The 13,283-nt window shown below is 36.6% G+C and overlaps 1 protein-coding gene across 1 annotated transcript in view; it reads right to left on the reverse strand.

The window, feature by feature from the left end:
• The window catches only part of LOC131996150 (uncharacterized), a 75,916-nt gene that overhangs the window by 21,381 nt on the left and 41,252 nt on the right, over positions 1-13,283 (reverse strand). Inside the window, exons 2-3 of the mRNA XM_059365602.1 lie at positions 10,549-11,075; positions 7,333-10,111 (exon numbers count right to left, since the gene is read on the reverse strand). Of these exons, the coding sequence (XP_059221585.1) occupies positions 7,333-10,111; positions 10,549-11,075 (3,306 nt within the window). The remainder of the gene's footprint in view (positions 1-7,332; positions 10,112-10,548; positions 11,076-13,283) is intronic.

Genomic DNA, 13,283 nt, shown 5'->3' on the forward strand with positions numbered 1-13,283 from the left:
AAACCTGAATTATTTACGAACATTTAATTTTTTTAAATTATTTATAAGTATGTTTACATTTGTTTTTTGTAGTTTAGTTCTTTAATTCATTAGTTATTACGTATGAAACAGTTATTACAAACGTACTAATCGGTATGATTTGATAAACGCTAACAAATAGAGCTGCCAAACTATCGATAATCACAACATTCCATATTTTTGATAAAAAAAAAAAATATTGATACTATCGTTAATTTCCCATCACCTATATTAAAAACGAAAATGTGAAGTAAAAATCAAGAGACCGATTTTTGTAGAAGCAATATCAATGCACAGACCAAATAAAACCAAGTCGGTTGGAAGCCATGAGAGAAATCATTGTACAACATTTTAGCCCGATCGGATGAAAATTGTGGATTCAGTGTCGGATCGCTAATTATACCCTCCACCATAGGAATTATTCGTCTGAGACCCCGTAAAGTATATATATTCTTGGTCGTCGTGAAATTTTATGTCGATCTAGAAATGTCCGTCCGTCTGTCTGTCGAAAGCACGCTAACATCCGAAAGAGTGAAGCTAGCCGCTTGAAATTTTGCACAAATACTTCTTATTAGTGTAGGTCGGTTGGTATTGTAAATGGGCCATATCGGTCCATGTTTTGATATAGCTGCCATATAAACCGATCTTGGTCTTGACTTCTTGAGCCTCTAGAGTGCGCAATTCTTATCCGATTGGGATGAAATTTTGCACGACGTGTTTTGTTATTATATCCAACAACTGTGCCAAGTATGGTTCAAATCGGTCCATAACCTGATATAGCTGCCATATAAACCGATCTTGGGTCTTGACTTCTTGAGCCTCTGGAGGGCCCAATTCTTATCCAATTTGAATGAATTTTGGCACGTAGTATTTTGTTATGATATCCAACAACTGTGCCAAGTATGGTTCAAATCGGTTCATAACCTGATATAGCTGTCATATAAACAGATCTGGGGACTTGATTTCTTGAGCGTCTAGAGGGCGCAATTCCTATCCGATTTGGCTGAAATTTTGCAAGACGTTTTTTATTGTTACTTTCAACAACTATGTCAAATAAGGTACAAGTCGGTTCATAACCAGATATAGCTGCCGTATAAACCGATCTGGGATCTTGACTTCTTGAGCCTCTAAAGGTCGCAATTATTCTCCGATTTGCCTGAAATTTTGTACGACGGATTCCCTCATGACCATTAACATACGTGTTTATTATGGTCTGAATCAGTGTATAGCCCGATACAGCATCCATCTCTCTATTTTGCTTCTTGAGGCCACAAAGGGCGCAATTGTTATTCGAATTGGCTGACATTTTACACAGGTCTCCAACATATAATTTAATTGTGGTCCAAACCGGACTATATCTTAATATCGCTCTAATAGCAGAGAAAATCTTTTCTAATTTCATTTTTTTTGCCTTAAAAGAGATGCCGGGAAAAGAACTCGACAAATGCGATCCATGGTGGAGGGTATATAAGATTCGGCCCGGCCGAACTTAGCACGCTTTTACTTGTTTTTGTTTAATTTTTCAAAAAATTTAACTTTACCGAGAGTATCAATCGGAAAAATATCAGTCGATATTCAGACATAAAGTAAAATATCGATAGTGCCATCAATATTTTGCCAGCTCTACTACCAAATCGATCCACAGTTTTAACTTCTTAAGCTTCTGAAAGCCAAAATTTTTATACGATTTGATTGAAAATTGGTACTTAAGGTGCACTGTGCCCACCAACATTAAATTTGTATACCCTCCACCATAGGATGGGGATATACTAACTTCGTCATTCCGTTTGTAAAACCTCGAAACATGCGTCTAGGCCCCATAAAGTATACATATAATTGATCGTCATGACATTTTTGGTCCATCTAGCCACGTCCGTCCGTCCGTCGACGCTAACTTTCGAAGGACTAAAGCTTGGCTTGAAGGACTACTGCCAGAAAAATATTACTTAGAACTGGATTTCATGGAAGAGTTGCTCGAAGAAAGCCGTATATTTCAGTTATAAACAGAAAAAAGCGGATTGCATCGCTAATACTTTCATCAATAAGCCTCCTGAATTCTGGAAACAAATTATTTTCTCCGACGAGAGCAAATTCTGTATTTTTGGCATTAAAGGTCGGCAAATAAAGGGTGATTTTTTTGAGGTTAGGATTTTCATGCATTAGTATTTGACAGATCACGTGGGATTTCAGACATGGTGTCAAAGAGAAAGATGCTCAGTATGCTTTGACATTTCATCATGAATAGACTTACTAACGAGCAACGCTTGCAAATCATTGAATTTTATTACCAAAATCAGTGTTCGGTTCGAAATGTGTTCAAATTTTGACAAATTTTGTTCAGCGATGAGGCTCATTTCGAACCGAACACTGATTTTGGTAAAAAAATTCAATGATTTGCAAGCGTTGCTCGTTAGTAAGTCTATTCATGATGAAATGTCAAAGCATACTGAGCATCTTTCTCTTTGACACCATGTCTGAAATCCCACGTGATCTGTCAAATACTAATGCATGAAAATCCTAACCTCAAAAAAATCACCCTTTATAAACAGACAAAAGCGGATTGCATCGCTAATACTTTCATCAATAAGCCTCCTGAATTCTGGAAACAAATTATTTTCTCCGACGAGAGCAAATTCTGTATTTTTGGCATTAAAGGTCGGCAAATAGTGTGGCGCAAGTCCTGGACTGAGCTGGAAAAACAAAATTTAGTTGGAACGGTGAAGCACGGTAGTGGTGGAGTTATGGTGTGGGGGTGTATGGCTGCTAGTGGAGTAAGTCAAATAGAATTTATTGAGTCCACAATGGATAAATGGGGTTATCTCAATATTTTCAAAAAAAAAATTTGAAACCAAGTGCTGCTAACTAGGGTTAGCAACGACATTTTGGTTCCAACAATATAACGATCCAAAGCATACATCGGAAGTTGCTAGGCTTTGGCTTCTATATAACACTCCAAACTAAGAGAACAATATTATACTTACAATTCACTTTCTAATAGTATTAACATATTTATGTATTTATTCACATACCTCCAAATTAAAAAAAAATTATATATATATATGAAATAAAAAATATATTAAATACAAAATATATTAAATATAAAAACTCTTACCAATTATTTTGTCTGATTTGGGTTTTCTAGTGTTTAATTATTGCAATAAAATGGATCTATACAAAATTTAATTTTCTTGGTTTGAAGCGGGAAAAAAGTTTCATATTTCCTGATAAAACGCGTTATGAATAAAAGAAAAAACAAGTAAAAGCGTGCTATGTTCGGCCGGGCCGAATCTTATATACCCTCCACCATGGATCGCATTTGTCGAGTTCTTTTCTCGGCATCACTTCTTAGGCAAAAAAAGGATACAAGAAAAGATTTGCTCTGCTATTAGAGCGATATCAAGATATGGTCCGGTTTGGACCACAATTAAATTATATGTTGGAGACCTGTGTAAAATGTCAGCCAATTCGAATAAGAATTGCGCCCTTTGTGGGCTCAAAAAGTAAAATAGAGAGATCGATTTATATGGGAGCTTTATCGGGCTATAGACCGATTCAGACCATAATAAACACTTATGTTGACGGTCATGAGAGGATCCGTCGCACAAAATTTCAGGCAAATCGGATACGAATTGCGCTCTCTAGAGGCCCAAGAAGTCAATACCCAAGACCGGTTTATATGGCAGCTACATCAGGTTATGGACCGATTTGAAGTTGTTGTATATCATAACAAAACACGTGGTGCAAAATTTCATTCTAATCGGATAAGAATTGCGCACTCCAGAGGCTCAAGAAGTCAAGACCCAAGATCGGTTTATATGACAGCTATACCAGGTAATGGCACGAATTGAATCATACTTTGCACAGTTGTTAGAAGTGATACTAAAACACTATGTGAAAAAATTCAGTCAAATCGAATGAGAATTGCGCCCTCTAGAGGCTCAAGAAGTCAAGACCAAAGATCGGTTTATATGGCAGCTATATCAGGTTATGAACCGATTTGAACCATATTTGGCACAGTTGTTAGATATCGTAACAAAACACGTCCTGCAAAATTTCATTCCGATCGGATAAGTATTGCGCACTCTAGAGGCTCAAGAAGTCAAAACCCAAGATCAGTGTATATGGCAGCTGTATCAGGTTATGGACTGATTTGAATCATACTTGCCACAGTTGTTGGATATAACAACAAAACACGTCGTGCAAAATTTCATTCCAATCGGATAAGAATTGCGTACTCTAGAGGCTCAAGAAGTCAAGACCCAAGATCGGTTTATATGGCAGCTATATCAAAACATGGTCCGATATGGCCCATTTACAATACCAACCGACCTACACTAATAATAAGTAGTTGTGCAAAATTTCGAGCGGCTAGCTTTAATCCTTTGGAAGTTAGCGTGCTTTCGACAGACAGACGGACGGACGGACGGACATGGCTAGATCGACATAAAATTTCACGACGATCAAGAATATATATACTTTATGGGGTCTCAGACGAATATTTCGAGAAGTTACAATCAGAATGACGAAATTAGTATACCCCCATCTTATGGTGGAGGGTATAAAAATTAATTTATATCTAAACACAGTTTAGCATCGATAATCTGGATAGTTCGAAGCTAGAAGCGTTTATCGGATAGTTAAGGTAAGATGTTTTACTCGTACATAATTATACCCTCCACCATAGGATGGGGGTATACTAATTTCGTCATTCTGTTTCTAACACCTCGAAATATGCCTCTTAGACCCCATAAAGTATATATATTCTTGATCGTCATTTTAAGTCGATCTAGCCATGTCCGTCCATCTGTCTGTCGAAAGCAGGCTAACTTTCGAAAGAGAAAAGCTAGGCGCTTGAAATTTTGCACAAATACTTTTTATTAGTGAAGGTCGGTAGAGATTGTAAATGGGCCAAATCGGTCCATGTTTTGATATACCTGCCATATTAACCTATCTTGGGTCTTGACTTCTTGAGCCTCTAGAGGGCGCAATTCTCGTTTGATTTGACTCAAATTTTGCACGTAGTGTTTTGGTATCACTTCCAACAACTGCGATAAGTATGGTTCAAATCGGCTCATGTTTTGATATAGCTGCCATATAAACCGGTCTTGGGCCTTTGCTTCTAGAGGACGCAATTCTCGTCCGATTTGGTTCAAATTTAGCACGTGGTGTTTTGGAATCACTTCCGATAATTGTGCTAGATATGTTCTAAATCGGTTGATAACCTGATGTAGCTACCATATAAAGTGACTTTGGGTCTTGACTTCTAAAGCTTCCAGAGTGCGCAATGCTTATTCGACCGACCTACACTAATAAGAAATATTTGTGCAAAATGTCAAGTAGGTAGCTTTACTCCTTCGAAAGTTAGCGTTCTTTCGACAGACATACGGACGGACTTGGCTAGATGGACTTAAAATGTCATGTCGATCAAGAATATATATACTTTTCGGGTCTTAGACGAATATTTCGAGGAGTTACAAACAGAATGACGAAATAAGTATACCTCCCTCCTATGGTTGGGGATATATAAAAAAGTTTACTTACGAATTACGTAGCAAAATGTCGTTTCTGTTTCTTCTTCTCTACCTGTTAAATATACATTCTTCATCAATGTAATGTTTTGCAATCCTAGATATTTGGTTTAATCGCGGTTAATTAATTGAAATACAAATATTTTATTTATTTCTGTCAGAATCAACCGTTCAAAGAAATTCGTATATACTTTTTAATGTTTTAAACTAAGCATAGACACTTTATATGTAGTATATGTAACTGTTGAAAGTTAACGATTTCAAAAACGTTTTTTTTATTTATCGCTTGCATTTGCACTTTAATGTACTGCGTCCGTTCACATCCGCTGCCAAAACTGTTTGGAGTTGCAGCCTAATTTTTTCTCGTAATAGGTAGTTTTTTTCATTAAAAGATGGAATTGTTGAGAATTATATTTCAATATTGCAAATAGATATTAAGCAATAAGGTTCTATTATTTTATCTCTAACAAATATTTTATATTATTTCACTAAATATTTGTAAAGGGTGATTTTTTTGAGGTTAGGATTTTCATGCATTAGTATTTGACAGATCACGTGGGATTTCAGACATGGTGTCAAAGAGAAAGATGCTCAGTATGCTTTGACATTTCATCATGAATAGACTTACTAACGAGCAACGCTTGCAAATCATTGAATTTTATTACCAAAATCAGTGTTCGGTTCGAAATGTGTTCATTCACCGTTCAGCGATGAGGCTCATTTCTGGTTGAATGGCTACGTAAATAAGCAAAATTGCCGCATTTGGAGTGAAGAGCAACCAGAAGCCGTTCAAGAACTGCCCATGCATCCCGAAAAATGCACTGTTTGGTGTGGTTTGTACGCTGGTGGAATCATTGGACCGTATTTTTTCAAAGATGCTGTTGGACGCAACGTTACGGTGAATGAACACATTTCGAACCGAACACTGATTTTGGTAATAAAATTCAATGATTTGCAAGCGTTGCTCGTTAGTAAGTCTATTCATGATGAAATGTCAAAGCATACTGAGCATCTTTCTCTTTGACACCATGACTGAAATCCCACGTGATCTGTCAAATACTAATGCATGAAAATCCTAACCTCAAAAAAATCACCCTTTATTATCACTTTTTATATAGAGGTTTGAATGAGAAAAACTAATAGCACTTTTAATGGTCCTTTAATTTACTTTTCATTTAGTAGTAGTAGTAGTAGTAGTAATCTTTATTTTCATTATTTTCTTTTTCAATACAATAATGTCTAAATAAACTTAAAATAAAATAAAAGCAATATATTAGCGTATTTCAGAGTTAATCCATCAAAATAAAGATTTACGGCTATGACTTCAAGTCGTCAGCCGGATTTAAAGAAACATTTTCAAAGCTGTGTTTAAGGGACATTTTAGTCTATGCTTAATAGTATTAGGCGTACTCGGTTAATATTAGCTTTCGGTATTGTAAGGCATTTTTGGTATATTTTATAAGATTATCCCAGTCTGCTACCTCTCTTCCATCTAAGATGCTAATTAATTCAGGTTCTGTCAGCGTCGGCCTGTGAAAGAAAAGCATGCGTTGGCTTCTTAGTATGGGACATACGGCAAGAAAATGGTATATTGTCTCTCTCTCCCTCAAATTGCATAGCGTGCACAAATCGTTGTCAACCAAATTTAAGCCTCTTTGATTAGCATTGAGGTATATCAAATCGACCCGTGCTTTAAATATCCACGTAATGTCCTTAACTTTATATTCGCCATTTAGGTACAAACACCCTCTTGTGAAATCCAGGTTTTTATAAAACCGTGACCTGCTTTGTAAAGCTTTCTGCAGCAATCTTTGCTTGTTAGCTTGCGATAGTGAATCTATGATGGAATTAGTCATACTGTTCCATTCACCTTGCGTTATATTTCCAACCAATGGTTGCATATCCAGCTCATTTAGAATGTCGTTTAAAGCTTTCACCCAAAATATTTGTTTCTGGACCATTATAAGTGTAAGTTTATGCGGCAGTCTATCCCTTTTATATCTGTACAACGTACTAGATATATACTTCAAATGCAGTCCCAGTGTGTATAAATGACTTTCTTGTAAGTCTGTTTCCATATAGAGAGCATAATTTGGTGTAGAGTCTGGCAAATTAAGAACAGTTTTTAAGAAAAAACGCTGCAATTGGTCAACTTCTTCAAAATATTCATAGCCCCAGACCTGCGCTGCATACGACTGTACCGATCTGCAAACCGCCATGTACAAGTTCCATTTATCTTGCAGGGATATTTCGTCTTTCTTTAAGAAGTTTTTCCATGTTGCTTTTATAGCACTTTTAGCTTGTGTTGTCCGGGACTGAATATGCTTCAAGAACTTCATTTTGGGCGTTAGTACCACCCCTAAGTACTTATATTCTGATACCACTTCTAATGGTTCTGCATGGAAGAACCATTTATCCTGCTGTGATAGTCTTCCCCCGTTTCGGAATACCATGATTTTAGACTTCTCAGTGTTGACTATTAAGCTCCATTTTTTACAAAATTCTTCCAAGTTTGCTATCATTTGTTGCAGGGTAGTTGAATCCTCCGCTAAAATTACTATGTCGTCAGCATACAGCAGGGTTTTTATGTTTATGCCTTCTATATCTACACCTCCTTCCAGTGCATCGCTTAAGTCGTTTATATAAAGAGAAAATAATAATGGCGATAGTAAGCACCCTTGTTTTACACCAGATTCTGTATCAAAATAACCAGACAGCTCTTCTCCAGTCCACACTGCTGACTGAGTGTTTTGATAGACAGCTTCTATCATCTTTATAAATTTGAAAGAGATGCCAATCTGATTTAATTTGTAGAAAAGTAAGTTTCGTGAAATTTTGTCAAATGCCGCTCGAAAATCTACAAAAAACGCGTAAACCTTCTTCTTTTCCGCCAGCTTGATATTGACCATCGAAGCTAAATTATATATATTGTCCACCGTAGAATAGTTTTTTCGAAAACCTGCCTGGAATTCAACCAATATATTGTTTTCTTCAACCCATTGTCCCAGTCTATCATTTAGTACACCCATGAATATTTTAGCCACGGAATTCATAAAGGATATACCTCTATAATTCGATGCATCATCGAGTCTGCCTTTTTTATGAATAGGGAATATAACTGTTTTCTGAAATTCTTCCTCAATTTTGCCCTCGGTGTAGATCTTGTTGAAAATTGCTGCAAGCTGGGTCAGGAATTCATCAGTAGCATTTGAATAGAATTCATAGGGAATTCGGTCTTCACCTGGCGCCTTGTTCGGTTTTGTTTTGGCAAGGGTATACTTAATTTCCTCTAATGTTATGTCTTTATCTAGAATGTCGTTTACGATCAGTGCAGGTGCGTAATGAACTCTCAAAGACGATTGTTCCTGCCTGAGCAGTTCCATAAAATGGGTTCTAAGTATCTCTGCGGATAAAGTATGACTGATACGAAAGTCCTGGCCATTTAACTCTCTTACTAAACTCCACCATTCTTTTGCATTCGATGTATTATTTAGTTTCTCAGAGATATTGGCGTAGTACATTCTTTTAGATACTTCGCAAATGTCCTTATATCTTTTTTTTGCGCTCAAATATGCCTGTCTATCTGTTTCCGACGATGATTTCCGAAATTTCGATAAGATTTCAAATGTTTTCCTTCTTGCCCAGTAGCATCTATCATTAAACCACTTTTTCTGTGGTACGTACTGCTGCGCTTTGTTTTGCTGAACTGCCGATGCAACAATTGTATTTGTCATGTGCTTGAGACATGTTATATTGTTGGACATTAATTGTAAGCTCAGATTAGCGGTGAGGTTTTCCTGGTATTGCAATTTATGACTATCTTTCCAATGCAGCTTCGGTAGTAAATTGAGCCTATTTTGTGGGACTACTGTGTTGTTTAGCTTTAGGTTAAGAGTTATTGGCAAATGATCTGACCAGATTTTGTCTACCACCTTGAAGCTTTCCACATATTGAAGCATGTTTATGGATACTGAGCATATATCATTTACTGAGGTTCCGGTGTTGCTCAAATATGTAAAATTACCGTCCTCATCTCCTAATGTTTGGCCATTTAGAATTACCAGGTTATGTTCATTGCAGTAGTCGATATACCTTCGTCCATTCGTATTTAATTCTTTATCTTTAGACTTTCTCGGCCCAGTACATGCGTGGAACGAATCTCTATATAGATCAACAATGCCTTGTTGTGATTCGCCTATTCTAACGTTTATATCACCTAGCACTATAAGGTTTTCGCATTTCATTTCTTCCATGAACAATTTTGCTAGGGCAAACTCTCGTATCCAGTCTGAGCCCCTTATATAGAGTGGAACTATCAACAGTTGAAAATTTTCTGTTATAATCTGTAATCCACAGAGTGTCTGATTAAGAATAAATGTATGCTTTATGCCTGCTTTATTTAAAGATTTTTTCACTCCTACGAATACTCCGCCGATAGCACGACCAAATCTATTTATTTTTATGGCATCTACCCAATATATTTCATACTCGGGGAAGTATTTTTCGGTTTGAGATCTTTTTTGTGCTGTGATATGTGTTTCTATGAGGATAATGATTTCAAACTCCTTTAGATAGTTAAAAAAATTAGGGAACAAATATTTATTTGATACTCCGTTTACATTGTACGATATAATTTTAATTTCCATATTATTTTGTTTTTTCTTTGAGCTTTGTCTCCCTTGGAGATCATCTAGTTTTTTGACACAATTTTTTCAAAAATATTATTGTAGAATGCTGTTGTCAGTTCATTCCCATATAATTCTTTTAATACGGCCTCCCCCTCTTCTCGCCCACACATTAATTTTCTTTCGCTGTTCCAATAGAACCACTTGTTATTGATGTTTAATTTATCATCTCTAACTACGATTTTATGTTTTCTTGATTCTTCGAGAATTGACTTTCTTATGAGCAGCATAGCTATCTTGTTTCTCTGCCTTCTAGGGTTCAGATCTCTTTCAATTGAGATTGCAGACCCTGCTAAAGCTTTAGTATTTTTCAGAACCTCAACTACTGCATTTTCATTTGGGAACTCGGCTATTACAGTTTGCAATCCGTTTCGTTCATAAAGGGTTCTTGCCGAAGCTATAGGGGGGTTGATGTTTAGCATGTCATTACATATCTGTTTGACTATATTCAGAGCAGGCTTATCTTTTGAAATATTTTTAAAGACAAGCTTTGTGTTTTGTATTTGATGCTCCAACCATGCCACATTCCTGTCGCTTTCTTCCAGTTTGTTCTTGAGCAATTCCACTTCCTGTTTTAACTGAATATTTTCAGTCTTCAGATTGGCAATTTCAGAAGTTGCAAATGATATACCGGCTTTAACATCTTCCATATCTTGTTTGGTGGGCAGATTCTTAATTTTCTCTTCAAGTATATTATTCATAGTGAATTTCATAATTTCCATAAGTTCACTGACCTCCATACTACCAACAGGTTTCTTTGCCATGTTATTATTTTCTGGTGATGTTTCGCCTATCTTACGCTTTGTTTGTTGGGATGTGCTTGCAACAGGTGTGTTAGGCATATCTAGTGATTATTTATCCTGTAGCTTTAGATTTTTATAATATGAAGTATACTTTAAGGCGCAATAATAATTGGTTCGAATGACTCAATTGTACTACAGATGTGGACTCGGATGATTAGTTGTGCGATTAGTCCTACAATCGTTTCTACGTTATGTGACAAGTCTCGGATTATACAGTTGTATTTTGCATGCATTACTTGTAGACCTACTGAACATACCACATAAAATCTGTCAGGCGTACCAGCTGTTTTTGTTGTGTTACAGAGTGGTGAAAGTGCAAAAAAAAATCTTCCGGTTAACAGCGTGAGAGAGACTTTTCCAATTTTCTTCCAATAAAATAAACTTTTTTTTCGCCGATTCTCAAGATTTTTGTTGAAATTATAACAAGGAAATCAGCCAAAACAGTCAATGCATCCTCAGCATTCCATGCTCCAGAGCTTCCGAAGCAGCCGTGGTTGTGGTGTTTCTTTGTTGGGTTCAAGCCAGGCCGGGAACAGGTAATAAACTTCAATTTAATGGAGCCGTGCAAAAACGCGTATGTCTCTTAAACTGAGAGTAACAACAACTCATTCATTTATAAACTTTTCATTTATAAAATAGTTTGAATAATTTAAGTTTCATTCGCCAAAACCAATTATTTTGCTTTTGACCGTAATAGTTACATTATTAATTTTTCGTTCGGAGCTATTCGTAATGATGACTAAATGCCATCCGCATAGTGGTAAACAATAAAGTTTTTTAGTGTATTAAATTATGTTGTATACGAAAGTGTTGAAAAAATTTTTGTAACTAATTTGAAAACTGAATTATTTACATATTTTTTATTCTTTAATATTATTTATGAATATGTTTATATTTGTTTAGTTATTTTTTACTTCCTTCCTTTATTTAATTTTACTTTTCAAATATTGGGGTCACCGTAGCTCAGAGGTTAGCATGTCCGCCATTCACGTCGAGCGTCAGGGTTCAAATCCCGGCGAGAATTCCGAAAAAGTGTTCATCAGCTTTAATCCCCTCGTACTAATGGCGACACTTATGAGGTATTTGTCTTAAGTAATCAACCGTGAAAACTTCTCTACCAGAATGCTGTCGGTGTGCGGCAAAACGCTCTAAATTCCATTAAGGAACAGGGGATACTTCTCACATATCAATGAGTCCAGTCCGATTAAAGTTTTTAAGCTCAATGATAAGGGGATTCCTTTTTATGCCGAATCCGAACGGCATGCCGCATAGCGACTCCACTTAGTAGAGAAGTTTTAACATGGCAGGACATTTCACAAATGTTGCCAGCCAGGGGATAACCACAGCTATACATTTTTCGTATGTTCACGCCGGGGATTGAACCCAGTCTTTCGACGTCAAAGGCGGACATGCTATTTATGCGCCACTGTGACCTCCACGTACGGACTCGGCAATAAAAATGAGGTCCGTTATCGTTGAGTTTAAACTTGTACGGACGGAACTCTTTGATTTGTTTTTGTAAATTGCAAATTTTTTTCTTAACATCTCATTAGAGAACAAGAGATTTCTCTTATTTCAGTAAATGCTATCAACGATAAGCGACCTCGTGTTTGTAACTGAGTCCGAATAGTGTGCCGCTGAGCGAAACCAAAATGTACAAAAGGTTAACATGGCTGATTTCACAAATGTCGCCTGCATTAATGAGAACATAACCACTGAAAACTTCGTTTTGGTTGAAACCCATGCGGACATACTTCCCTATTAAAGACCTGCAAATACCAATTTTGTTTATTATGCGATTGAAAACATTTGAATGTAAAAAAAAAAAACAAGTAAAAAGGCGTTAAGTTCGGCCGGTCCGAACTTTGGATACCCACCACCTCGGGTATATATGTAAACCACATTTCATCAAAATTCGGTGAAAATTTCATACCTTATACTCATATACCTCATACCGATCTGAACTATATAGGACACGGATGTCGAAAAGTCGAACATAAGTCACTGTGTCAAATTTCAGTGAAATCGGATTATAAATGCGCCTTTTATGGGGCCAAGATTTTAAATCGAGATATCGGTCTACATGGCAGCTATATCCAAATCTGGACCGATTTGGGCCAAGTTGCATAAACATGTCGAAGAGCCTAACACTAAGCACTGTCCCAAATTTCGGGGAAATCGGACAATAAATGCCTCTTTTATGGGCCCTAAACCTTAAATCCAGAGATCGGTCTATATGGCAGCTATAT

The sequence above is a fragment of the Stomoxys calcitrans genome, chromosome 3 (assembly GCF_963082655.1).
Source record: "Stomoxys calcitrans chromosome 3, idStoCalc2.1, whole genome shotgun sequence".
Taxonomy (NCBI): Eukaryota; Metazoa; Arthropoda; class Insecta; order Diptera; family Muscidae; genus Stomoxys; species Stomoxys calcitrans.